This window comes from Dysidea avara, chromosome 1 (assembly GCF_963678975.1).
Source record: "Dysidea avara chromosome 1, odDysAvar1.4, whole genome shotgun sequence".
Lineage (NCBI taxonomy): Eukaryota > Metazoa > Porifera > Demospongiae > Dictyoceratida > Dysideidae > Dysidea > Dysidea avara.
In genome coordinates this window covers 12,646,047-12,673,119 of record NC_089272.1, presented here as the reverse complement: position 1 = coordinate 12,673,119, position 27,073 = coordinate 12,646,047, and the positions used below count along the sequence as shown (strand labels likewise).

At 37.6% G+C, this 27,073-nt stretch overlaps 3 protein-coding genes across 5 annotated transcripts; all 3 read left to right on the top strand.

Moving 5' to 3' along the window:
* Positions 1-331: 331 nt before the first annotated feature.
* Positions 332-6,308, top strand: LOC136256948 (catalase-like). 2 transcript variants are annotated; one of them, XM_066050033.1, is made up of 14 exons: positions 334-528; positions 1,272-1,443; positions 1,660-1,770; positions 2,665-2,795; positions 2,875-2,925; positions 2,976-3,155; positions 3,334-3,444; positions 3,563-3,643; positions 3,692-3,844; positions 3,971-4,186; positions 4,241-4,294; positions 4,984-5,091; positions 5,174-5,252; positions 6,207-6,308. In XM_066050033.1, the coding sequence occupies exons 1-13, from the start codon at positions 352-354 to the stop codon at positions 5,249-5,251; spliced, it is 1,623 nt and encodes a 540-aa protein (XP_065906105.1). In that variant the 5' UTR covers positions 334-351; the 3' UTR covers position 5,252; positions 6,207-6,308. The 2 variants fall into 2 exon arrangements, with proteins under 2 accessions (XP_065906098.1, XP_065906105.1); XM_066050026.1 differs by having other exon boundaries at positions 332-528; positions 3,971-4,294.
* A 67-nt stretch (positions 6,309-6,375) lies between these two features.
* On the top strand, positions 6,376-8,463 carry LOC136257005 (protein Flattop homolog). Its single transcript, XM_066050095.1, has 3 exons — positions 6,376-6,447; positions 7,299-7,361; positions 7,768-8,463. The coding sequence occupies exons 1-3, from the start codon at positions 6,421-6,423 to the stop codon at positions 8,347-8,349; spliced, it is 672 nt and encodes a 223-aa protein (XP_065906167.1). The 5' UTR covers positions 6,376-6,420; the 3' UTR covers positions 8,350-8,463.
* A 154-nt stretch (positions 8,464-8,617) lies between these two features.
* On the top strand, positions 8,618-26,075 carry LOC136256917 (uncharacterized). 2 transcript variants are annotated; one of them, XM_066049991.1, is made up of 15 exons: positions 8,618-8,777; positions 10,138-10,239; positions 11,055-11,156; positions 16,071-16,172; positions 16,949-17,050; positions 17,774-17,875; positions 19,139-19,237; positions 19,286-19,357; positions 21,657-22,040; positions 22,348-24,257; positions 24,312-24,691; positions 24,831-24,896; positions 24,956-25,267; positions 25,607-25,675; positions 25,726-26,075. In XM_066049991.1, the coding sequence occupies exons 1-13, from the start codon at positions 8,685-8,687 to the stop codon at positions 25,102-25,104; spliced, it is 3,663 nt and encodes a 1,220-aa protein (XP_065906063.1). In that variant the 5' UTR covers positions 8,618-8,684; the 3' UTR covers positions 25,105-25,267; positions 25,607-25,675; positions 25,726-26,075. The 2 variants fall into 2 exon arrangements, with proteins under 2 accessions (XP_065906063.1, XP_065906069.1); XM_066049997.1 differs by lacking the exons at positions 8,618-8,777; positions 10,138-10,239; positions 11,055-11,156; positions 16,071-16,172; positions 16,949-17,050 and adding an exon at positions 17,513-17,648.
* Positions 26,076-27,073: the final 998 nt, after the last annotated feature.

The window sequence follows — 27,073 nt, the reverse complement described above, 5'->3', positions numbered from 1 at the left end:
CCATTACCTGTATTTTACTACCCATATAAATGATTTCTTTGTGATGGCCTGAATCCTTGACGTATTCCAAGAAGTGTATTGGTGTGTGTAATGTGGTGTCCATCATTGGTTTGTTTTGTCTCCTTACAGGTTCCAGCTAATGATGCAGAAACATACAGCAACAAGTATAAGAACACAAACTTGTCATCTATATCATGTGTTAATTGTTTGATTTTATTAATAATTAGTCATTAAAAATTTATCACGATAGTCGACAAATCGAAGCGCTAATCGATACTAAAAATTTGACCTTTATGTGGCCACGTGACTTAACCTATAAAAATATCACAAGCCCACCACTAACTTCCTTACATGGCTTGCGCTCTATGGCTAGCACGTTGTAGCTCCTCGTTGCGTGTATTTTCTCTTCGTGTAACTGCTGCTCCAAGCGTTCGCTTGTTTTCCTCTGAATCAGATTCAAAACAGTTCAAGATGGCTACTAGAGTGAAATCTGCTGAACAACTGGTGGAATTTGCTAAAACGAAGAAGGTAAGCGACTTATTTATTGCTGGGTGATTAGTTGCGTGTTTATATTGTGCTTGGTAGAAGTTAGCTTCTGCAGTTTACAGACTTGTAGCTCGTATCTTCAACAATTGCTGCTTTCGCGCGTAACTTGGGGGAGGCTAAAGTTGTTACAGGGGGAGTTGGAGTTGTGGAGTGATTCGTAGCTTCTTGTGTCCAGGTGTTAGCTTTGTGTTTTTGTTTGAGCTTCAAACCATTTAGCTAGTCGTTGATTAGTTGAAGTCGTAGTGATGATGGTTAAAGAGTTTAACGCTTAGTGGATGTACTGGATAGGTTATGTAACTGTGTTATGTGGAGTTATTTAATTACGATCACGTGATGGAGATGTTACAGTCTCTTATGTAGTAATGTAGGCATAATATTATGCGTGTTCATATCATAGTTGTGTATGTAAGACTTTGTTTTGTATAATATTTGAACATCAATCATGTGATGGTATATGGCTAGTTACATGTGGCAGTTAATCTGCACCTTTGACTTGCGTGCATGGAGGTTTATGCTCGCTAGTTTAGAGCAAATATAATAAGTGTCTTCACTATTGTAAGAGAACTATGTGATAGTGATGTTTGTGATAGCAAGGGGGTGTGGCTAGAGGTACAAATGGTGGTGTAAATTTTTAAAATTTCATTAGTACTTCTATGGGTGACTGTTAATCATATTGATGTTGGTATACAGATCAATAATTTGTATGATGTTTGCTCCTCCCTTAGGCAAGGGAAATACTGACCACAGGACAAGGTATTCCCGTCGATGACAAACAAAATGTCATCACAGCCGGTCCAAGAGGACCAATGTTGATGCAGGATTTAGTATACATGGATGAGATGGCACATTTTGACCGGGAGAGGATCCCAGAGAGAGTGGTCCATGCCAAGGGAGCTGGTAAGGAGATGAGATTATAGTATTTAAAGTTGGTGTTAGCTATAGTCTCTCTGGCTAATCTCAGTAAACAAACACTAGTTCAAAGTGCAGAGATATTTGTGTTAATGAACAGTAATATTATATAGTAAAGAATTAATAAAATGGATCCATTATTATAGTGACCTCTGTGTATTATTGGCTAGTCATCTCTGTGTTTTCAATTTTATATCTGTTTAGGTGCATTTGGCTACTTTGAGGTCACACATGACATCACTAAGTATTGTAAGGCAGCGATATTCTCAGAGGTTGGCAAGAAGACTCCACTGGGAGTGAGATTCTCTACTGTTGGTTAGTTTGACTGTATATTGCTTAGCTATAGTAGAAAATTTCTAATTGCCTGAAAAATATTTTTGTCCCAACATATATGCCCACAAATAAGCAACCTTGGATAAATACTTGGGTCCTAAATTGTGCATGTAATAGAGAGGTGCTTCTGTGTTTGTGCCTACACCTTCGCCTGTGAGACATGGTACAACCTCCTCTGGGTTACCAGTCTTGCCCCAGGAGGATTGTCTTGATAGCACTTGGCAGGTGTCCCAGTGGGTTGGCTGGGTAGATGCAACCATGCTATCAAAAGCTTTGTGTGTGACTCACTCACTCACTCACTCACTCACTCACTCACTCACTCACTCACTCACTCACTCACTCACTCACTCACTCACTCACTCACTCACTCACTCACTCACTCACTCACTCACAATCCTCTTCTGATTGATTTAGCACATGTTTGATCTACAACTGGCTTATCTTGTTTCACATAACAAGTAATGGTTGTTGTGTAAGGCTTCAAGCATCAAGATTGTTCTAGAAGAATCCCCAGCACACACATGTGGTTAATCAACAAGGTGTGTAAACCACTAGAGTACTTTAACCTTTTAAGTATAACAGGTTGATATGTCATGTGACTAGAAGTTCACAACATTAGCACAGTTTTCACTTTACAAAGCAACTGGTAGCGTGTGTGGTTGCGTGTGTGTCAGTATCAGCGTACATGTGATGGCTGGGTGAGCTCAGTGGTATGCATTCTGTTTGTTCGTAGTGTTGTAACATTATCAACTCTTAAAGTTGACTAGCTGTCACTATGTTGGCTGAACTTTTAGTGAGTTGATGATAAATTGTGGGGAGTGTATGTGTCTTTCTTTTCTGTTCTGTTTTGTAAATTATGTGTTTTGTGTCATTTAGGTGGAGAGTCAGGAAGTGCTGATACTGTTCGGGATCCTAGAGGATTTGCTGTCAAGTTCTATACTGAGGAGGGTAACTGGGATCTTGTAGGTAACAATACACCAATCTTCTTCATCAGAGACCCACTACATGTAAGTGTATGCATGTACATACACCGTGTGCTTTTTGTATTCCAGGTGTACATGCTTATGTAAATAATTTTTTTTGCAGTTCCCCAACTTTATCCACACTCAGAAGAGGAACCCAGTGACTCACTTGAAGGTACTGCAGCATCACAGTATTATCACTATTCATACTTACCATTCATGTAGGATGCTGACATGTTCTGGGACTTCATCAGTTTACGACCAGAGACCACCCATCAGGTGTCATTCTTGTTCAGTGACAGAGGTATCCCAGATGGCTACAGATTCATGAATGGCTATGGCTCACACACTTTCAAGATGGTGAACAAGGATGGTACACCTGTCTACTGTAAATTCCACTACAAGGTAAATGTTGTTTGTGTATGCATCCATGTGTGTGTATGCATCCATGTGTGTGTATGAGTGGTGCACAGGCATCCCAGTACTGGTTAGCTGGGTGGCAATAGTTGTGTTTCGCTAGGCTTTGTTTTGTGCATGTATACAGTAGTCTCAAATGTACTGGGTAATTTTCCCTGTCCTTCAGACTGATCAAGGCATCAGGAACTACCCAGTGGAAGAAGCTGCTGTAACTGCTGGTACCAATCCTGACTATGCTATACAAGACTTGTATGATGCCATCGCTAATGGGAACTTTGTAAGTTTCACTGTGGGCCAGTAGTGGCATCATAAATATCCACAACCATGAGATACATTTTAAAGAACAGAATTTCCAATACTAATTTTGTGTTCATACATGTGGATTATCATTGTAGCCATCATGGACAATGTCCATTCAAGTGATGACATTTGAACAAGCGGAAAAGTGGAAGTTTAATCCGTTTGATCTCACAAAGGTACAGTGTATGGTGATGGTAGCAATGTCTTATCATATGGTATAATAGGTGTGGCCCCATAAGGAGTTCCCACTGATCCCAGTGGGTAAGATGGTGTTGAACAGGAACCCAGTGAACTACTTCGCTGAAGTTGAGCAAGCTGCCTTTGCTCCATCCAACATGGTGCCAGGCATTGAGCCTTCCCCAGACAAAATGTTGCAGGTAAATACAATAACTCCAGAGGGTACTTGCATGCATGTTCCGGATGTACTTCAATTACTTAGTTCTTGCTATTTTACCGTCAACTTATTCCAGACAGCCTCCAGTTAATTGTCATTTGTCCTGTAGGGTCGTCTCTTCTCATATGATGATACACATCGACACAGACTTGGTACCAACTTCAGTCATCTTCCAGTTAATGCCCCGAAGTGTCCTGCCAGGAACTACCAGAGAGATGGACCCCTATGCTTCGGAGATAACCAAGCTGGTGCCCCCAATTACTATCCCAATAGCTTCATGGGTCCAGTTGATAATGAGAAGTATGCTCAGTCTAAATTCAAAACTGTAAGCCACTGTTATTGTGTAGTGGCCATTGTATTATCATTAGTAATGCTACAGCTAGCTGAAGATGTCAAGAGATGGAATTCTGCTGATGAGGACAACTTTACACAAGTATGTCATAGATCGATCTTTAATAGTATCTATTACATTGCATGATTTTATGCAATAATATAAGCTCCTGATATTTCTTTTGATGTTTGAGGTCACTAAACCTGTGGTGGGGTTACCAGGAGGCATCATTAGCATTGACCTAGCCAGACCTTGATAGCTACACCAATGTCACAGTTTGGCGCTTACACAATAAACTTGAAGGGATAACACTCGATGCTAACACCCATTTACTTTCCGGAGAAGACAGTTATTTTTCTAAAGTACTTAGAACAAGCCAACGTGGGTTTCTACGCCCCTCAGGCAATGTAGTAATTAAGTTTGTGGGTAGTCTCGCACAGATCGACTTCAGGTTTCTAAATAGCATAGAAACCTTGTCAGCTATTTCTAACTAATACATATGTTGCTGGTTGGTTGTGCAGTGCAACCTCTCTATTACGGACATTTTAGCAGTGCAACCTCTCTATTACGGACATTTTGGGACACAGAAATTTTGGCCACTTTTTGCTGTAATATAGAGGGTTTCCTCTTTCAGAAGTATTAACCAGACCAAGAGTACATAATATTATCTTTATTTACTCCTGACCAGACCTGTTGGGACCAAAATTTTTGTCCTTATTATGGAGGTTTTTTCTATTGTGTCCTTAATTCAGGGAGTTTGGTTCCACTTAAATCCATACTATTTATTGTAGACTGGAATCTTCTACCGTGATGTGTTGAATGCTGAGGAGAAGGATCGTCTGTGCAGGAACATTGCTGGCCACCTTAAGAATGCTACACAGTTCATCCAAGATAGAGCGGTGAGCTACGATGTTGCATGTTGTATGGACATAGTTGTCTACTTACGTGTATTATAATTGATAATGTGTATCTGTACATTAGGTCAATAACTTCAGTCAGGCAGATGCTCAGTATGGTGCTAACATTGCCAAGTACATCAAGGAGTTCCAGAATAAGTGAGGTCAGTGTGCCATCTGTGGTGTCAGTGATTTTTGGTTCAGAAGGGTCCATTTTTGCTGCTAAAGTTTATTTCCCTATAAAAATGTAGAAAACTAGAATTGTGTTGAGTTTTTGAGACAATAGGCCTCTGGTTAGCACTAAATAAATAATAGATACTTATACTGCTTAAAACCCTTTGAGACCGTAGGAGAGTTGACTCGACCCTAGAAAATTTTGATAACTTCACAGTGCTGTAGCTTCTGCGTGCTTTGGGCTATAATAACGGGGTCACATTTCATGGATTGCTTGATGAGTGGGGGTTTGAGTGATGTGCCGTATAGAGGGAAACTTTGACGAATTTTGCGATTCACTACAAATTCGCCACAGTTTAACCCGCCAATTACTCGTAGCATCTAAGCTTGAGCTTGAATTTGCTAAATTTTATTTTGCCAGCTTGCTATTCGCCAACCGCCAAAGTTCCCTCTTATAATTTTATGCCAAAAGACATCAAGCAAGCAGTAAATAACATCATTTTGAACAAGATGCCACATTTTAAAGCACATTATGTCTTCTTCGAAACATAAATGGGCCATAACTCCCGCATACTTCAGCATATGAATTTGGAATAAACATCACTGGATTTGCCATGTGATTCGGCATAAAAATGTTTTCGATGATGGGAGTTAGCATTGTTGAGATATGGATACTTTACAAAAGACATGTAAAACCACATAGGATCGTCTACAAGAAAAGGCTGAGGATTGTCTGGCATGTTCTACTCCATGATCTGCCTGTAATCGCTGTAGAGCTTGAGGTTGGCTAATGTGTATAGATTGACTTCATAAAGTTTTCGTGTAACTGGGGAGAAGACTAGAGCATACAGCGAATAATCACAAAAACACAAACACACTTCAGGTCTCAAAAGGGTTTATTAAATTGTGTGCTTGATCTCATTCTGTGCTGTCTTGTTCTACAGGTGATCCAGTTACCATGGAGATATGCAAGAACTTTGGAACATATTGTTTTGTTGTGCATTAATAGAATCCACTATTTTATTTGACTGACCTATTTCGCTTTACATTGTGTTGCTGCACGTAATCACAAGCTGTTGCAACGAAAATATTAGTGTCGGTATTTCTTCACGTGATCAATATAGTAACGTGGTTGCGAGGCGCTGCGTAGCAACAAGGATGGCGACTCATTTCAGTGCAAATCAGGTCAGTAATTGATTGTGTATGTGTATCGCTAAGCTAGTGACGGAAGCGAAGAATTAACACACTTGGTTTAGTTACACTATTCCTAGCCAGTGCAGTTCGTGTTCGACACGTTCCTGAAGTTCGAGAACGCCGTGTCCAGATTAGATATGCAACATTCGCTCCCGTCAGTATGTGATTGTTACAAAAACTCTCTTATAGACGTATTTGTCAGTGCTGAAGATCTATGCTTTATGGAGTGTTACACTGGGAAAGTTAAGGCCCACCCTCACCAAGCCTGAGATATCTTTACTGGCAAGCTGAATGCTAAGCTCAGTAGTGTAATATTTGTTGTTTCAGTTGATTGTTGAGAGGTGGTAAGAGTGACATGTATGCATAAGTGGGTATGCGTGGAGGAGGATGTTGTGCTAAGTGACTGATCGATATCTGTTGTAGTGCTGGGTAGTGTTAATTGAAACTTTGTCAATGTGAATATAGCTACCTGTCAAGAGTGACTGTTGACTGAAGGAATGTTTCACATGTCACCATTAGACTGGCCACCTTGACTTCATGTCCAGTATTTCATAATGAAATGCAAATTATGATGTGTGCAACAATCCAATATCTTATTAATGGAAAAATCTACACTTAACATGTGCCTTACCTTCATTGTGTATTAACCATGTAGTAAGACCAGAAATTTTGTACAAATTTGAAGGGTGTGAAATTATTTCCAAATATTTGTATGGAGTTGTCCTTGAAAATTAAGCATGATAGTCCTCAGTGACAAAAATCACTTGTACAGTTATTGTTTACTGTTGTGCATTGCTCGTTGTAGTGAAGTGTTGTATATTCATGCAGTCTTATTCCCACAGTATGAAAATGCATTTACTGCACATCGGCTACAAAACTACCAAGTTCCTGCTGACCACAAAGAAGTATGCTCCATATATGTGTATACTCATGTGTCATGTAGAGTCCTCAAGACTCTATTAGAACATTTGAAATTTTGATTCCCATGGCTACATGTCATTATTGCTTTACATGTGTAGCTTGAAGGTAATGAATTAATTGAATACTGTATGTTTGGCTGTAACATAATGTATTTGACCTTCCAAAGTTTAATTGATTAGATATACCCTATATACCTAATATGTATATGTACGTAAGTGATTTACTTCAAAGGACAAAACTGTTGAACGTTAGGGGTAAACTACGTAAGCTCAACAAAACAGTTCGACAGTGTTTCCTCATTTGTGGCTATATGGAATGTGCATTAAGTTATAGTGTATTTGACCCTCACTATTATCACAAGTTACTCATATTGTGTATGTTGTTAAACAGAGACCATCAGCACACAATGGAGCTACTAGAGTGATAGCCAATGATAGAGGTCACCTAGTACATGGCATTCCCAGGAGTACCGAGTCACCATGGGGGTCATTTATAGGGACGTGGCAGGCAGAACAAAAACCAGTAGAGCTGATGACAAAGACAAAACTGATGAACCCTCGCACTATCATAAAATTACCAGCTAAGTCAGCAGACAAGCCAGTTGGCAGCAAGCCAATTACACCTAGTAGTAAAGTTGAAGACGGTGACAAGAGGACTGTATCTCCAGCAAAGACCACATCTCCCAAGCCTAGTACACCACTAAATGACCAAGTTCTGTCTAAACCAGGTGATACCACTCCAGTTAAACCAGCTACACCAGTCAAGCCTTCTACACCATCAGGATCAATCAAGCCGTCAACGTCATCAGGATCAATCAAGCCTTCAACACCAGCAGTGAAGCCTCCTACCCCTAGTGTTACTGGTAGTAGGCCATCCAGTCAGGCTGCAGGTGATACAGCAGGTACTAAGCCAGCCACTCCAGTCAACAGTGATCAACCACCAACAAATGGTACACCAGTACCACCTCAATAATACACCCCAAACACCTAGTCTAGCTACTATTGCATTTCGAGTTTATTTATGTTGTATGTTATGGCCAGTATGTATGTTGTTGTATGTACTATACATTACTTCATGCTAAAAATAGCTAACCTAGTTCACAGGTGTAAAAAAAGGCAAAAAAAAAAATTAGATATTCTGTACACTCAGATCTCCACTATCTATGAAGTACGTAACTTCACAATATTTGGTGTGGTTGTTATGGTTAACGGGGCCCGCGCTAATTACAAGGGCAGGTTTTGTTGATGTCAGCTTAAATTCTACGTTGCTATTATGATATAGTATCACTGGGTTATGTGATAGTTGACATGGCCTCTATTAGCGATGACCAGCATGGCAGCGTTAGCATCCAGCCTAGAGGAGGAGGATCTAGCCCGGTGCATCTTAAGGAGATCTCTATCGTTAGTTATAGTCTACAGTCTACTACAACATATTAATAGTTGCCACAATAATCTGTGCCATTGTTTAAATGTGGAAGACTGCGCATGTCATGCATGTACTAGTAGTCCTACGTGAGGAACGTAGTCACACTCGTGATGATCGAGATGTAGGATGAAAACAATAATGATATCGTTGTTTCGCGATCGGGTGTTTGTTTGCTTTTATCTACTTCATTCACCAGTTAGGCACTGGCGAGCACTGGAGGCAAAGCCTGTTTTCCGTACTGTAGCTCAAAATGTTTGAATAGCTATGTCATGGGCTGCATGCACTGCAGCATACAAATCAAACTATAGCTGTTTTACCTAATTATTCTTGTAACCACAAGCCATCAATCATAGTGCCACGAATCCTTACAAGTATATTGAGTTATATAATTGCTAGCTACAACACGTTAGCTAATTTATCACCAAAGAAAGTACCACTAAAGTACCTAACCAAACACCTTAGTGGCTGCCATGTAGCCACAATTACGGTAATATACCCCTGCGCTGTGTCAGGATATAATTACTATCATAATATCTATGTTTGGTGCATAGCTATAGCTAAATGAAAGAGCTGGGGAGCTCTATAGGTAATGATGATCACGGTGAGATTATAACAGTTTGGGTATATAAATACGCATGACTTATTGAACATTGACAATGTAGCTATAGCCACTACATAGTGATACACCAATGTGAATGTTTGATATTATTTGTATGCTTTACATGATGTAGATGTGTAGTCAAGTGATGAAACCAATTACGTAGCTAGAATGTGCACAGCACTGTGTATAAAAATTACATACATAAATGACAGATATAAGTCTTTGGACACATGCAACCAAGTGTGGGCATGTATTTATTACCAGTTAGGCAAAGTAGAGTTAGGCACTGGAGGGCAAACCACTAGTCTAGGAGAATCTTTGAGTAGCGGACAAACATGGAAGGTGCAAGAATATTTTCAAGACCGGGAACAAAAGCTTATACATGGTGATTTAATTTTAAGGGTGTTATTAAGCCTGTGCAGATGTATGATCTTTTTGAAAAATTTATAACAACATTTTTTATCTGTGGAAGCTTAGCTAATATGTTGGCAATATTGCTAAATAATAATTAATTTTGTCCTCAAATTCAGCATTAAATTAAGTACACACAATAATTTGATTGGGTACAGTTTATCTCACAAGGCTTGCGGGTCATTGGCTGCATTGCATGACACACTTGTGAAACATTGTATAGTGCTATAGCCATGCATAGAGGTATATAGTGAAAGTACAGTGTAAAGCTTCAATTTAAAAAAAGGAAAAAAATTACCATACTATATGCTCAAACTATATAGGATGATAAAGAATATGACATATTGTGGGCAGCAGAAGAAGGTAAACTTCATGAACTGCAGAAATTGCAAAGTAAAGAAAATAACTTTCACATTGTTGACTGGGTGAGTGATAAGTATATTACAGTTGGCAGTCAAGCATTACAGTGAATAATAATTTTTGTAGTGCATTGTGTATGTGTGGTATACAATGTATAGGAAGTGATTAAAGTGTTAGCTAACTGATTGTTGTATGTGCCAGTTACTTCATGCAGTTACAACATTATTTGTACAGCTTTAAGTGTCATCATATCTAAGAAAGAGTGATGATATGATGGTTACTGCACTTGATTTAGTTAGTGGTCTTGTGTTCAATTTCATATGTTGTATGTTAGTGCTTTGGCTTCTGTGTTTATGTACTGCTGTTGACTACAGTAAACTTGGTCTGCATGTTTTTCTCCCCTTGCAATATGACACACAATGTTATACTGCATGTCATTTTGTATTAAAAACGCTCACTATGCAACATCATGTAGAATAATCTGCTAGGCTACATGTGTTTACTATTGAATTTTACCTATAGGGTAGGTACAGATAAAGTCAGTTATTAATTTTTTACTTCCTTTAGTTTGTCATACTATGTTTACAGTACCTAGAGGCTCAATCATATTGCATACCTACTGTCCACTGAGCCTTTAGGACTTAAATATATATTTATAATTGAATAGCCATCATCTGCATTGGTATATTTGTAGTTGATAACTTATATATTCGGAAAGCTTTTAATTTGCTAAACTTTATATGGTTGCAGATTGTATTACATGATGATATATTTATCATTCGTTTGTTGTGAAAATATTCTGTTTGTACATGTATACACACAATGAGGATGTGGAATGCGTAGGAGACTGGCAATTCATTAATGTGTACTTTCTGTCCAGGATGGGTGGACAGCTCTTCATTGTGCTGCTGGTGAAGGTCACCTAGGCTGTATTAAATGGCTAGTGAGTAATACATCATTAATGATTGACCACAAAACTAACGTAAGCATGTACAGTGTGCATATCATATATCATGTATTCCTGTACATGTGCTTGTGTGCATATCATACAGTATGTACGTTAGGGATCATGGAGGTTGCACTTTCTCACGACCAGAAACCAGCCTCACAATGCCTTCATAGTGCAATTGACAGTATTTGTTAGGTATAGTAACTAAGCCTATAAATGTCTTCAGTATGACCATTTTGATAGGTTGCTATGAAAATTAGTTAGATTGTTTTTATGTAATGGAAGTTTCTGCTGATTGGCTGATTGACTGCATGACTGACTTATGGCAAAGGCTACAGGCTTGGTTATTTTACTGTTAGACATTGCTTTAGCCCAAGCATATGGCGAGTCCACCACTACATGAGTCCACACATACCTACAAACAATATCACACACTAGGAGCTACACTAAATTATCAGTAAGGTGAGTATACACATAAATTTTCACATGATAAAATTTCATAGTAGCTTTACTAACCACGAAATCCATGAAAATTACTGTGAAATCCATGAAAATTACTGCGAAATCAATGAAAATGTATGTGAAATCCATGAAAATTACAGCAAAAAGTTCCACTTGTATGGTAATACATTTTCAATGTCACCTACTGCGTTATGTAAGTACAATGTTACTTTAGCAGAAACAATCTGCTATAGCAAGTTACATGACAAAGTAATGAAAACACTTTTACTTTGAGACTGCAATATACATGTATCACTTAAGATTTAAGCTCTGTAACAAATTGATAGTGTGCTATTGCTAAAAACCATGTACCCAATTAAAACTATCACATAATGTAAAATTAGTAAAAATGCATGCAAATAATTATACTTGGTATAATTTTTGTTACTCACGAATTATTTTATAATTCATCAATTATATTGCTATGCATCACAAAGGAAGCTAATTTGAACAAACTACTTTAAACAATTATAACTGTACACAGAAGTATCTTCTCAACTGTATTTCATATGCGAATTCTCTAGATAATTCTCTAGCTTTTAAACACATAGTTTGTTTTAAAAGATGTTTATATAAACATCATCAGAGTTAATCAGGTAATGAAGCATTCCATCTTTAACATCTGCTTTCTCATAAACCAGCTATACTGTAACAGATTTCTGCAGTAAAATTAAAGTTAATATGATCAAATTTTTGTTGTTCATATACGGCACCATGTAAAGAAATAATTCAGTTTGGTTAAAATGTTAACTGTGTGAAGTCTGAATGACCGTTTGGAAGATATCATAGACAAGAAGTGTACACAAGGCTCCAACATTTTGTATGTACCTGAACATTGTGACAAATCAGAGGACAAACTAGTAAAATAACAGACAGTATCACATATTCCTGATATTAAAGTGGGTGTGGCTCATGAAAGAAGCTGGCCTACTGGACTATTTCTCACACAGAAATTGTCGCTATTGTGTGCTACTTAGCTCAGATGCACTTTGGCAATTTGTATGATGCTTGAAGTAAAAATCAATCCAGATCCTTCAAATAGCTGCGTGGTCAAGAACAAAAATCCTCAAATCGAGTACCTGTGGAAGAAGACAACTGAGAGTATAAAAGGATAGACAACATGCATGCAGAAGGCAGACTATCATTAGAACCAGAAGAAGGCATACGTCATCCTTAAGTTTGTTATTGTGACGTGAAAAGGTGGTCATATACTGCTTCATTTGGCCTCTAGCCTTGTGACTGTGATAAGGCTGTCTGGCTGACCAGCTGGTGGGCGAGACCTGGCTGCCAGACCAAGAACTAGTTTTGGCAACAACAAAAATAATATCCAGCCATCTGTAAGCATTTCACACTCACTACGTATTAACTAAAGGTGATTTTCGTTGCATATAATATTTTTGTGATGGCTTTTAATGGCAGCATTTTGGTGGGTCCCATTCATTTTAGGTAGGGGGTGGGGCTACTAAACAGTATGGTAAACAGTACTACCATACCATATATCACATCATCAATTTATTATTCAGATAGTCAGGAGCAGATGTAATTGTGTTAGACAACTGCTAATAATAAACAGTCTATCAGAATAGACTGTAATCAACACCCTAGCATGTATGCATGCTGTGTCTTGTGCTATCTCACCTACGCTATGCGGTGTCTGTTTGGGGGCCATCTTTGAGTCATGATCTGCAGCCCAGATTGGAGAGGATGGTTAATCATACTGTTGTGTAGGGTTGTTTATGGACTGAGGAGGTTCAACCATGTTAGTCCTCTGCAGAAGAGTCCTCTGCGGAGGAGCCTTGGGTAGCTTTCTGTCCAATCACTGATCCAATACCATTGTTTGCTTATGTTTTGCCGCCATTATCATAATGACACGGAAAATACTATATTATCAAGTCCACCAATTCAATTTGGCAGACAATCACACGATAACACCAGAATCATTTTTCTGTCCCATGTCGATTTAGACTTTCATTTACACATAATTTTTTTCATTCAAAAGGGACCTACTGGTGGAACAATTTACCGTCGTCTTTTATCTTTATGCAGCCAAATAGTTACGGCTTTAAGAAGCAAACGTTACAGCATCTTTTGGAAAATGATTGATTTCTTAAATTTTAGTTTGATTTGTAATAATTATGTGTTGTAATTAACTGCTAACTGTTTGCTGTGTTTATTGTCTTCGTAGTATCTCTATGTATGTTTGTTGTACTTTATGTTGTTGTATGTATGTACGCCGTATGCCCCTCTGGCAGGGAAGAGCGGCTTGTCCAACTGTTTAGAGGTAATAAATAATCAATCAATCAATATCAGATCTTGTAATTCTTAAAATCTTAAAACAGACCTGATGCATAACTATACATATATCACTTTAGCGTGGGTGTTCAAAGGTACCGCTTGGGGCTTAACTTGCATATTGCCCAGGTAATATCCCAAGCAATATCATAGGTTTGCTCATCATTTTGATTCCCAACCAGTTCAAAGGTGCAATTTGCTTTGACTCATTATATTGAGCAACACAGAGGGTTTAATTGTGTGTTTGGGTTTACAGGTTAGCTAGTCTCAGTGTAGTTACTAGTTTCAAATAGTTGATAGTTACTAAACGATGAATGATGAGCAATGTGTGGTTGCATATTTCTACCTACCAAGTGCCAGCTATGCAAGGAATTTAAATAGGTGAGTAACTTACAGTACTAAGTACTTAACTTAGTATATTAGCTTACTTACTGTCCCAACAGTGAAGTTAGTAGGCTTAATGTAGTACAAAATGCTAAAACTAAAAATCTAGATCCCACAATTGCATTTTTCTGGTGTTGCATGTAAAATGATATACATCACTCTAGGCAACACTCATCTGACAGGTGAAAGAACTACAGAACACTTGCTCTGTTTCTTTTATAGATCAGTACATCATGATCAATAATGGTTTTAATATGTAGCATGGACATAATAGCCTTCAGAACATTATTCATACATCATTATGCTTATGTCGCGACTGTGTTGGGGTTTGGTGACATATACATGCTTAGCCCTCGGGCCTGTGGCCATCATGCTTCAGGTATATCAGCAAAATTCCTCACAGCTATGGTATAGTTATTACATATATGTAAGAGTTAAAGCACTGCCGTGAGTGCTATACATCAAATATTGCATGTAAAAGAGTGGGTGAGAGACAACTATAGCACAAGGCAAAGCATAGTGCTATATTTTGCATCAGGAGCGCATCGAATCCTATGGACAAGGGAGCATGTAACTCTGTAAGCAGCGAAATTCAACCATGGCTGCCGTGTACTATAATAATTAACTTTTAAAATTTCCTAATTAGGATATTATGCAGAGGCGCATGCTCGAGTACATCACGTTTCCACTGCAACGAAGCGAAGCTATGGAAACGAAGTTCAATGGCACGACGAAGGAATAGTAGCACAGGCTGAGCAGGATAGTCTTTCTACAGTCACTAATCATGTGAAATCATGTGAAATTGCTCCACTTGACTATTCCAAGCTCTACCTTCGACTCAACAATCTTCCTATCGAGGCAGTTTTACATAAAACAATGGAGTAGTACCCCATTCAGTGTGTCTCTGTTGTGCGTAAGAATGATGTAACCAATTATATACATAGTAACACTTGATGCCATGTTTGAATTTCGCCCATAGTATTGGTAGTGTACGGAGTTACACGCTCCCTTGTCCATACAATTCGGTGAGCTCCCTTTTGTATCAAGACCACTTTTTGAGTGTTATATTTGATGTACAGCACGAGCCTAGGCAGTGCTTTAACTGATATAGAGAACCATCAACTTGAGGTACACACAACGCACGACAATTAGAAACTCACAGAGTACTCCTGAAATCGGTTGTCCTTGGTAGATAATATACATTTTCGCCCATTGTTCTGGACGTGGATGAGTCTAGTCTGTCTTCGTAATGGCTGAAAGTTTTCAATTGTGGTACTTAATAAGCATATTTCCATGACATTCCTAGGACTTGTATGTTTATTTCAGCAAAACGTAGCAAGAACATTCACTGCTGCTAACCACCATCTTCAAGTATGTCCATATGGATCTACACATAATGGTTGGGTTGACTGGTCAGCCAGTGGCTATTGGCCTACACTGGCTTGCTTGATTGGATGTACTGGCCAGAATGGGTGATTTATATTACTTGAAACAAGCTATTAGCCTGCAAATATGCCTGGCAGTTCTGATATAGAACTGTGGTCTATTGAAAAGGTTCTAGAACTGCCCAATATGTGTTCGATATGGATATTATAAAACCGTTTTTACTTAGATCCTCCCATGTAAGCTTCTTGATATAATTATAAGGATCGTGATAATATTATTATGTGCATGTGTATGAACAGATCTTCTGACTACATATTATATGTACATATATATAGGTACTCATAAATATACTACAAGTTTGTAAAATTTTCATTATTTCTCTAGGGTGGTAACAATGTCTTACACTTAGCTGCATTATATGGTCACTTGAATATACTAAAGTGGATTAAAGAGAAACAGTTGATTACAATGAGTGTAACAAATAATGTGAGTCATACAAATAACTAGTTGAGTTATCCAAGGGGCTTCCTTGAATCACAATTGGGGGCCAAGGATACAACTCCCAGCCACTAAAATGATCTGTAGTTCTGTAGACTAACTGTAGTAGCACATTATTAGTGGTTGACCACAGAACTTATACATATAAGTATATAGCTATGTTTGGTTACTGCATGTCATATATTATGGATACACCTGTGTGTGTGTGTGCGTGTGCGTGCGTGCGTGCGTGCATTTACATGTGTGCGTACATGCATGTGTGTGTGTGTGTTTGCCTGCGTTGACTCGTACCATAGCATCTGAGTTGTCCCAGTGTACTGGTCAATTAGGTAGGTGTGACAAGGTAGCCAAGGTTTGGCTTTGTTTTGTGTATGTACATGCATGTGTGCATATGTGCTTGTGTGCATGCGTGTGTGTGGTACAGAGGTTTCAGATTGGTTGTCCAGTAGTGCATGTGCAGTGAATAGCCAATGAAGTTTACTCTTTGTAGAATTCAAATTCACTGATTAAATGTCATTGGCTATTCATTGTACATGTACAACATAGTTGTGGTCAACTAGCCTGAAAGCCTCCGTATCAGGAGCACTGCAAGGGGAGTGCTCCTTGTGGCACTATTAGGTTTCTGGTAGTATATATTGTAGTGTGTGCATGTGTACATGAGCACATTTGTATGTGTGAACGCACACGTATCTGATGTACTGCAGTTAAATGATATGGGTGGTTTTCCAATATGCTTATTTTAATTGTTATTTCCTGTTCCCTAGGGTGGTAACAACATCTTACACTTAGCTGCATTGTATGGTCACTTGAATATCGTCCAGTGGATTAAAGAGAAACAGTTGATTATAATGAGTGTATCAAACAAAGTAAATCAGAAATATAGCTTTCAAACTAAAATTTTTAAAAGTAATAGTGTGTATATTGCTGTCGTAAAGTGTTGCTATAGTCATGATATTACAGTACTGCTCAATCACGATGTCATCTTGCGAGAGTGTGAGCAATTGAAAAATTTGCTAATTAAAGGGTGTGGTATCTGTTTTAGCTTTTTAAAAAATTATTATTTTATTCCCCAGGGTTACCAGCACCCTTTGCCACCACCCCTAGCACTAAAGATATTAAAAGTGCTAGACAAATCGCTCGATAGTATTCATCCCATTTCATTTGGGATGAATACTCATGAGTGAAATGGGTGCCACACCCTTTTATTAGCAAGCTTTTAATCGCTTGTTGCGGGTCTGACACTTTGAGAAATTTTGTATGCTCTTGTGGTAGAAATCAAGCTTGTAACTTCTGCATTTCTCAGGAAAGATTTTTCCGTAAACGATAATTTACGTCAGTGAGATCAGCAGAAATCAACTTGGAAATCTGAAATCATGGTGGAAATCAGGAAATCTCATACGCGATTTCAGAAGTGTCAGACCCCTCGTTGCTCTCACTCTTTCGAGATGATGTTGTGTTTGAATGGTATGGTATATGTAGGAATATGTGCTTGTAATCATGTTGTCCATTTCTATTCTACACATAGTGTATGACTGTACGTAAATAGTTGTACCAAATTTATGAATGCTCTGCTGTGTACCTTTCTTTAGCATGGTCAAAACATATTACATCTTGCTACCATGTGTGATAGTTCTGTGACATTGCACTGGATAATAAGAAACAAATTGATATCAGTCGATTCTACTGACAAAGTAAGTTAATAATATATACATGCGTGTTAGCAGGAATCAGTTGAGAACTAGTTCATGGTGTGTTTGAAATATAACATTAACTATTGTTGATCACTCTTGTAGCCATGAGGGGATAGTACGTAGATGGGAAAATCACACTGAAACTTTTCATACAATAGTTGTAGTTGGTGTTTTGCAAGACTCAGCATTGATCATGTACATGTCAATACATTATTACGTACCTTCAGAGTGGCCTTAACTCACATGCAATATTTTTATACACACGTATCTGTACTAGTGCCTTTTTTGTCTATGGATCAACTATTGTATTCCAAAATTATATGCCCTCAAACTACTACCACCTGATATACTTGCAAGATTCATAGTTACTTTTTCACAGTATGAAAATCAATGCTTAATGATTGTGAAGGCCAGTTGTGACCTGCTTTCCTGAAAATTGGTTTGGCAAAAAATGTATGTGTGCAGATTTCAGTTCTGTTAAAACATTCCATTATGTATGCATGTGCTTTATATACAACATTTTGATTATAGCCTTTACAGACTAGAGAAATGGGTGTTAGGTTGGAGAAAACTTGCTAGGTACAGTGAAACCTCATTAAAAGGGCCACCTCTGGGACCAAAAAATTTGGCCTTAATAATGAGGTGGCCTTATTAATGAGGTCATAAAGTACTGCTTAGCAGTATTTGAGACCTACTAGAGGTAGCCACAATAACAAGGTGGTCTTATTAAAGAGGTGCCGCTAAGTGAGGTTTCACTGTATTTGCTTTTTTTAACTCTGCTATTTTGTGTTTAAAAAGGCACTACTACAATGATTGACATATGTACTGCATGTATGTACACATCTATTTTCAAGCTATTTCCAGACACAGTTCAACCTGTAGCCATGACAAGTGTAATTTTTATACAAGTAAAGTTCATATTATATAGCACTGAGGATATTTATCAGATTCATAGTAAACTTAGTACATGAAATCACTTTTATACAGAAGTTTGTGATTTTTACTTATGTGCATTATTTTGTGCTTTTATTTGAGTTATACTTCCATAGCAATGTATATCAATGTAATTGATGCTATACAAAATAATTGGTAAATTGTAAAATACATCCATTACAATTTAAATAATTAATTGCATGGTGCATGTGTACATAGTTGATTGAATTACTTTTTAGGGATAGTTTTAACTGTGTGCCTGGTTTTTAGAAGTATGTAGCATAACATCAAACTGCTGTAATAATGTAAATGTGTGCAATTTTGCTCTAGAATGGTGACAGCATTCTACACATAGCAGCTAAACATGATAAACCAGTTCTTGTTGATTGGATATTAGACAATAAATTTCCTATTGATCTAACCAACAAAGTACGTATGTGTGCACATGCACTCATGTGATTGTAATGATATCAATAGAATGGTGACGCGGCATATGACACTGCAAGAAAACATCAGAAGCACACTATAGCAGAATTACTTGCTACCTATGTAAGTGCACGTAAATCAGTACCATACATGTTTGCCATACACATTTTTAAAACTCTGCTACTGTGTACATTATTTAGGAGCTCAGTATCCTCTTCCATATCCCAACCTCATGACACATTTATGTTTAAGTGTTTATAGAGGCTGTTTTGGGTGGGTAATCAATCTCATACATTCCACCTTGTTTTCTAATGCATTCCACGTCTTCAGGCATAATATACATGCTCAAAATCTAGGTTTTCCCAGTGAATATGCATTCATAACATGCTGTGATGTAATGGGGCACTAAATTGTGTCATGTGAGTATGTATGGTTGTCATTGCAAAAGATCCAGCCACTTTTACTAATGCTATAGCAGAAGCAGCCATGGAGTGGTAACTAATTTGAGTTTAATGTAAAGTAGAGTCCACAGCAGCCAAGTTATACAGGCATAATGTGGAGTCTATGGAATTTATAAACCCCCAGGCTCTTAGTAACACCCTCACTTCACTTGTGTGCATAAATTCTATAGATTCCACATTGTGCCCATATGCTATAACTATTATTAATTTTTAGTACATGTGTGTGCTTATATATGTATGTGACCGGATCTGCAAGAGTCCCACATGTTAGTGCATTTCTTTACTTACATTTTATTACATTTTCTTTAGATAGCCAAAGGAATGGTCAACCGAAGTTTCAGCTCTATATAGAAGTTACAGCGTTATAAAGTGGCAACAACAGAAAATTCAATTTGTACAGTCTGTGACAATTAAACTACAGGCACTTTCATACCTTATGAATCCAGTCCTCTACAGAGGTGAAACTTATACAACTTATACTATCAGGCATAGGCGGATCTAGGAAACACTGTTGGGGGGAGGGAGCAAGAAGTTTTAGGATAAAACAGTGCTTATTATACTAAGAGAAGAAGATTTTAACTCTAGTACACAAGATATATTCATTCACATAACTTTAGCTGGATGAATGAAGGGCATGCACTTTCTAAGACTCTAGTTGGATATCTTCTGAGAGAATTTTTAAACTTAGACTTCCTAGGTTTGAATTTTGGAGCATTTTTGGTAGTTATTGAGCTATGCTTTGCTGAGATAAAACCTGTTATGGTAATTTTCAAAAAAAGAAATTAATTCATGACATTAGAATTGTGACTGTTCTATTAGTCTAAGAGTAGTAACTGCTCTATTAGAGTACCTCATTCTCAGCACAAAAATTCAATCTTATTAGCCTCACTTTCTTCACAGTGTACAGTGTATAGCTGTAAAATAAACTGCATTTATAACTGCTGTCTTCTACTTGGCCATTGACTTTCTGCACTTCTGAATACAGTGTGAATGCATGATTCCTGTTTCTGGTGTCAATATAGTTCTGTAAATCCAAGAGGGGCAAGAGAAGGGCTGGGGTAGGGCAATGCCTCCCTTTCCCCCCCCTCAGATCCACCTATGCTATTGGGTTCTCCATGAGGCAAATCCATTGCTAGGTAAGTTTGTCTTCCAGGCCCTTCCTACAACCAGGGTAAAGGTGGAAGCTTAAGGAAAAAAAAACAGTAGTGAACTGCTCATCCAATGCGAGGCAGACCAACACTCATATCTTCATCTCCTTGGGAATATTGGCATGAAATAAAAGGTTTTGGAACTCCTCTTACTTTGAGGGTCACGATGCTACCAAGCTTTTCACCGTTGTCTGTCACCTTCCCTCATTTTGAAACAAGTGTTCAAAAATTTATGGAATTGATTTTCACCCATTGCATTGATTGCATTTTACCGTAAATTTAGGCTTGCACTAATAAGTAGGATTCTTGCAGATCTTGTACATTGTTTTTGTAATTGTTCTTTGTATGCTCTTGTATGGAAGAATGGCTATACTGAGTGTTTATGCTAAAATAAAATAATTAGAATTCAATGCTGATGAGGCATTATATACACACAAAGTTTCAAAAGCATTCTTTTATGGAACTGCTGCTACTGAGGTTGGGTATATCAATTATAGCTCACCCACAAGTACAGCCTTCCATGAAAGAAATTGAAAACAAAACAAAACAAAGCATGTACATGTACGTACCTTTGTTTCTGTGTATATACAACCTAGAAATTATTATATATGTACTTATGTAAAACGTATCTGTAGCACTACACTATTCTTTCTTTTTCTGTATCACCAAACATGATATTTGGTGTTCCTACTGCAAGTCCTCAAGTACAAATTTCAAAGGAGGGTTCTCAAAACCCCAGGAAGCCCCTTCCATTCTCCCCTGTTATTGTGTGTATACACGTATACAGGTGTTGAACATGTAAATCTGTTATAGGGTTATTTGTTCATAAAAGACTGTCGCCAGCACACTGTATTGTCACCTTTGAAAGAAATTGTTAGAAAAGGCAACATTGTTGTTTGTAAGGGAAGATCAGGTTGGTTTTTGATGGATAGTACTACCACCAGAATCTCCTGCAAGGCTGATGATATAATCAGAATTCCATCAGTACTTCTACCCCTACTAATACCAGTTAAACCAACTATGAGACTTGAATTACTCATTAAAAAGTTAAGCCTACTGGACCAAATTTCAGCTCTACAAGTTGGTGATGAAGTATACGTCAAGTTGGATCACTGTTCTATTCCACTGAAAGCTGTTATCAAGTTCAGAGGTATACTTCCTTCCATGAAAGGAGAATATTTTGGAGTTCAACTGTTGGTATGTACATACTGTATGTTATGTATGTAAACAGTGAACCCTCCACTTGTTTGCATGAATTGCCTTATACTATGACAGTAAATCACTAGAAAGAAGTTTTGAAATCTATCTTCTGACACTAGTACTTGTTTGAGTAGTTGTTTTTCTACTGTGATTCGACTACTACTGAGTCATGTGTGGTGACATACGTGTCATATGAACCCACAATGACTGCAGTGCTTATATAGCAAATGACTACATGTATATGTACATCCTTTCCTGAACATACATTTACGTTGTTCATAAAAACTGTGTTTATGTCTAATAGGAAGAAACACATCATGGTGAATGTGATGGAAAGTACCAAAGCGCGCAACTCTTTTCTTGTCCTCCTAACAGTGGTTTGTTTATATCTGCTGACAAACTAATTGTACTAAACTTTGACAGTAAGTTGATAGCAGAGTACCACAAACAATGTGCTTCAGGAAAAGCAGCTTCGCGTTTTTACAAAGTTACCTTTGTTGGTGCTGAAGGTGCTGGCAAGACCAGCACTGTACGTACTATGTTAGGAAAGCCTTTTGATCCAAATGAGCCATCAACCATTGGAACATCATTGACTTTCCGTGCCTTGGTAAATTACTTTCTTAGCTGGCTTGAGCCCAATAGTGAGGAAAAAGTACCAGAAATAATAAAACTGGACAAATCTGTTGCGATAGATTGGAAAGAAGCAACTGCGACAGAACTTAAAACTTTGCTGGATAAAGAATATACTAGAGAACTCTATGAGAAACTGCAAAGTCTTATACAACCAGTGATTGATCAGCCAAATAATTTACTCACTGATGATGTAAGAGATCTACCAGACACTGCACCCACATCATCCATAAGCAGCAATGGAGGAAGCAATAATCAATATTCAACAATAGCATCTGCAGATTGTAAAGAAAATGGTTCCTCTAGTCCTTCACAGGTTACACCAGACTTTCCAAATGAGGATGATGGTGTTAAAGGGACTGTAAAGGTTGTCTATGGCAACAAAGCTGAGAAACTGTCAGCTAAAGCTGCTATATCTGATTTTGCAGGTCAGTTGAGATTTTTTAGTTTTCAGCTTTTATTTCTAAAGAAACATGATGTAATAGTTTTAACTATTAATGCTTCAGTGAAGTTGGATGATCCCATAGTACCTCGTGAAGAACTTCAATATACTAGGGAAAGAAAAACAGCAGCAGGGATGATGACAACACTTGAAGCTGTCCACTTTTGGCTGCAGTCAATTAGTGCACGTTTTGGAATGTCTGTTGTTCCCATTGGGTGTATGTCTCGACGTTCACCCACTGTTATTATTTGCTGTACTCATGCTGAAAAGTTATCCGTTGCCAAACAACAAAGTGTTGTAGATATTATTCGTGAGTCACTGTTTGACAAGCCATATGCTGAGCATTTACCTGATAAAAATGAAGAAGCTTTTCATTTAATCAGCAACAAAAATCGTAAAAAGTTTAAATATGCTATTGCAAGGTTGCAGCTTGTGGTACTAAAAGCAGCTACACCAGCTCTTGAAGAGAAACGTCCCATAAGCTACTTGAAACTAGAAGAATTAATTGGGGATGAAGTAGAAGAAGGAGCTAATTTGATAGACACTACAGTGTTTACACATTTAGCCAATCAATCTGGAATTGTTGGTGATAAGGACAGTGATGCTATTACAGCAGCACTTGAATATTGTTCTCAACGTGGTGTTCTCTTGCATTTCCCAGATGTTCCTGATATCTCTAGTTTAGTTTTTATTTCTCCCCAGTGGTTATCGGATTTGTTTGCTACAGTTGTTAATGTGCATGACTCAGTTCCTAAAGGTTTTTCACTTCAACACGCTTGGAAGAGGTACAGCACTCATGCTATACTAGAGGAAGATTTCTTTGACTATGTTTTAGAAAAAGGTAGTTACCTAGATCATAAAACCACCGTCATTGCCATAATGAAGAAATTCGATCTTTTAACGGAAGTGCCAAGCAAGACAAGCTTTTTAGGGGAAACTCAACATTCTGAATCAAGGAAAAGGTTATTTATTGTTCCTTCTCTACTTATTTGTGATCCCAAAAGTTCCTCGTATGAACTAAATGAAAAAGATCAAGTACTCCTGTACTCATTTCCTGACCAGTACCTTCCAGAGAGTGTACTGAACCAACTGCTAGTCAGGTTTATATCATGGTCAGTTGAAAAAGAATTTGGTATTCACAAGTAAGTCTTGCATAAATTTGTGGTTTGTCTTATTTAATACCGTAATCTTTGTAGCATTCAATATGGTTTTGGTCAGTTTGCTTTGGGAAAATTTCAAGTTTACCGTCTTGTCTATAATCAAAAATTCTCTCAGCTAAAACTAATTGTCAGTCAGTTGGAGTCATGTTGGCAGGAAAAGAAACTGCAACACTCAATTTTGGAAAGCTTCCAAGAATTGCTCCTACAGTTAGAAAATAGTCTGCAAGAATTAATGGACTTTTATCTACCATCAGCTACTAAACCCGTGGTATTTGTTTCCTGTCCGTACTGCCCACTCAATGATCCTCCTCATGTTCCATATAGTAAAGATGAAATGTATTTATATTGCTGTAAAAGGAATCCTGTTGTTGAGATACCCAAGGCTAGGTACATTCCTTGTGGAATAGACTCAAAAGGTACACACGTATATGTAAAGTACGAACTTTGTATGTAGTATAGTCAGTTTTAAATGCTCAGTTCTTACATGTGTTGCATATACATACACACTTAATTCCACTGTTCTCAGATGCTATAATGTAGTAAATTTCTATGCAGGATTATGCTCCCAGGTAGTAACATGCGATGTCACTGATCATGAACAAATGCATTTTAATTCAGATGGTAAGGTACTGTATGTAGACTAAAGTTACACTGGTGTCATCTGTGATTTTGTGTATTAGCTGAAGAGTTGTCTATTTCTGATATGAAACTGATCAATGATATAATTGTACCAAAAGTATCAGCTTACTGGCATGTGGTACTGGTTTACTTAGAATATGATGTTGCTTTTAAGAAGGAATTGGAGAAGAAACACAAGGGTGATCCCTGACAGTGTTGTACTACTCTGTTTGAGAATTGGATCACTTCTAGTAGAGGAGTATTCCCCAAGACCTACAGCAAATTGTTGGATGTGCTTAATCAAATTCCTGAACTTGTTAATGCTGCAGCAGAAATAAGGTGTTTGCTGGGAAAGGAAAGAACTATTAAGGCTTGTATGTGCTTTGTGTATAGTGTTCATAAATATGTACAGTATAGCCATTACATGTGTTGTGGATTTAATATTTTTAGTTGGCAGACCACTAAAATACACAATTCAGTTTGTGCATAAATTTTAATGCTAATAGTCCCATGGATTTCGTTATTGCAGTTTAAATGATGCAGTACAAAGATTTTTGTGCTACACACATGCACGTGACTAGTATAATCAACACAAAAGTAAATAAAGGATGCAAATAATACTGGGATATTACACAACCGTACGTACATTGACTGTTTGCAAAAACGTATTCACCAAACATACGTACACAGATGTTAATGTTTATGCTATATAGCACACCATTCCTGGGCTACTTCACCTGATCACAGCAGCACATCAGGTAGTAAAGAAATACTTGATCAAGGTTAGTACAATACCCTCAGCACAGGTTATGTGTAATTGTAGTGTTATTAGAGCCTACAATGAAACAACTGCTGAATGTTGTCTACCATAAGGTTGCAGCACACTGGGACAAGCTAGCTTACAACTTAAATTTTAGTTTCTGTGAAGTTGACATTATCAGAGTGAAGTGCAAACATGATCCATTAGATTGCTGCTTCTGTTTACTGGAAGAATGGCTGTGTACTGATCATGGTGATCCTAAGACGTGGACAGTGCTTCTAACTGCTGTGAAGAAAACTAAACAATTACAATCTACAGCTGCACATATTGAAGAGGAAGTTACTCTGTAAAGAAACATATGCATGATATTGAATACTACTTTTTGCCTTGTGTGCATTTTATATATAAAGTCTATGTATGAATGTGTCTACTATTGGCTGTAGTTTGGGGTTCTACTATATAGGCACTTAAATATTTCTACGTACAGTATTATAAATTTTTGTACTGTAAAATAATGTTCTTCACATGGGGTCGACTATTCACCATGATGAATGGACAACACGCATACCAGAATATTAATGTTAGCCTTCCACATGCTTTAAGATACGGGGGTGGGATTCCTTGATTAATGGAGAATCAATTGCAATTCATTATAGGTTTAAGCATTTCAGTAAAGAAACTACAGTTGTTTTTCAACAATTAGGATATGCAAAAAGCTACTTCTTGTCGTCTACATATAATTGTGTAGTTTGTGCATGTGTGCGTTCATGCATATGTGTGCAGTGTGAGGACACTGTTATATACTGTATGGTTTAGACAATCCGACTATGGCATCTTTTCAAAGTATATATATGCTTGTATGCAGGATTTTTATTCTGCTAAGAGACCTGTACACAGGTGTCTTACTGCTAGCCGCAAACTTTGACAAGCCAGCAAATTGCATAGCTGCTGCTAACATATACACTTGTACTGATATAGCACTTCTTATTGTTTTACTGTGATTTAATATCATGGACTACTCCAACTTGTTTCAGTAATTTTTACTGATGTGCTATGGTCCCTACTCTAGTTTAAAATTCCAAATTTTGTTGTGTACTTGTGCATTATAGAACAATACATTTCTGCTTACACTCACAGTAGGTACATAATATACATGTAAACGCACCTACTTACGTAATTACTTACATGCACTTACTTATAGTATTTATAAATGCACAACATACACCAAAATATCTTTGCATTGTTTAGGCAGTGCACAACTCAAGTTGCATAAATACCTTCACATGAGAAACAAGTATATCATAGCATTATTATCATCATTGAGCCACAAATTCACAAAAACTACTCAATCTTTTGTGCGTTTCTAACACTCAACCAATGCCAAATTTTGAGGAAGGAAGTTTTTATGCATATAGCTGTC

Excerpts from the sequence above, each read along its gene's own strand:
- LOC136256948 (XM_066050026.1), top strand. The coding sequence starts at position 352 with ATGGCTTGCGCTCTATGGCTAGCACGTTGTAGCTCCTCGTTGCGTGTA. Across the intron at positions 529-1,271 it reads AATTTGCTAAAACGAAGAAG|GCAAGGGAAATACTGACCAC; the intron begins GTAAGCGACTTA and ends CTCCTCCCTTAG. Across the intron at positions 2,796-2,874 it reads TCATCAGAGACCCACTACAT|TTCCCCAACTTTATCCACAC; the intron begins GTAAGTGTATGC and ends TTTTTTTTGCAG.
- LOC136257005 (XM_066050095.1), top strand. The coding sequence starts at position 6,421 with ATGGCGACTCATTTCAGTGCAAATCAG. Across the intron at positions 6,448-7,298 it reads CTCATTTCAGTGCAAATCAG|TATGAAAATGCATTTACTGC; the intron begins GTCAGTAATTGA and ends TTATTCCCACAG. Across the intron at positions 7,362-7,767 it reads TTCCTGCTGACCACAAAGAA|AGACCATCAGCACACAATGG; the intron begins GTATGCTCCATA and ends GTTGTTAAACAG.
- LOC136256917 (XM_066049991.1), top strand. The coding sequence starts at position 8,685 with ATGGCCTCTATTAGCGATGACCAGCATGGCAGCGTTAGCATCCAGCCT. Across the intron at positions 16,173-16,948 it reads CAATGAGTGTAACAAATAAT|GGTGGTAACAACATCTTACA; the intron begins GTGAGTCATACA and ends CCTGTTCCCTAG. Across the intron at positions 24,897-24,955 it reads AATGCATTTTAATTCAGATG|CTGAAGAGTTGTCTATTTCT; the intron begins GTAAGGTACTGT and ends TTTGTGTATTAG.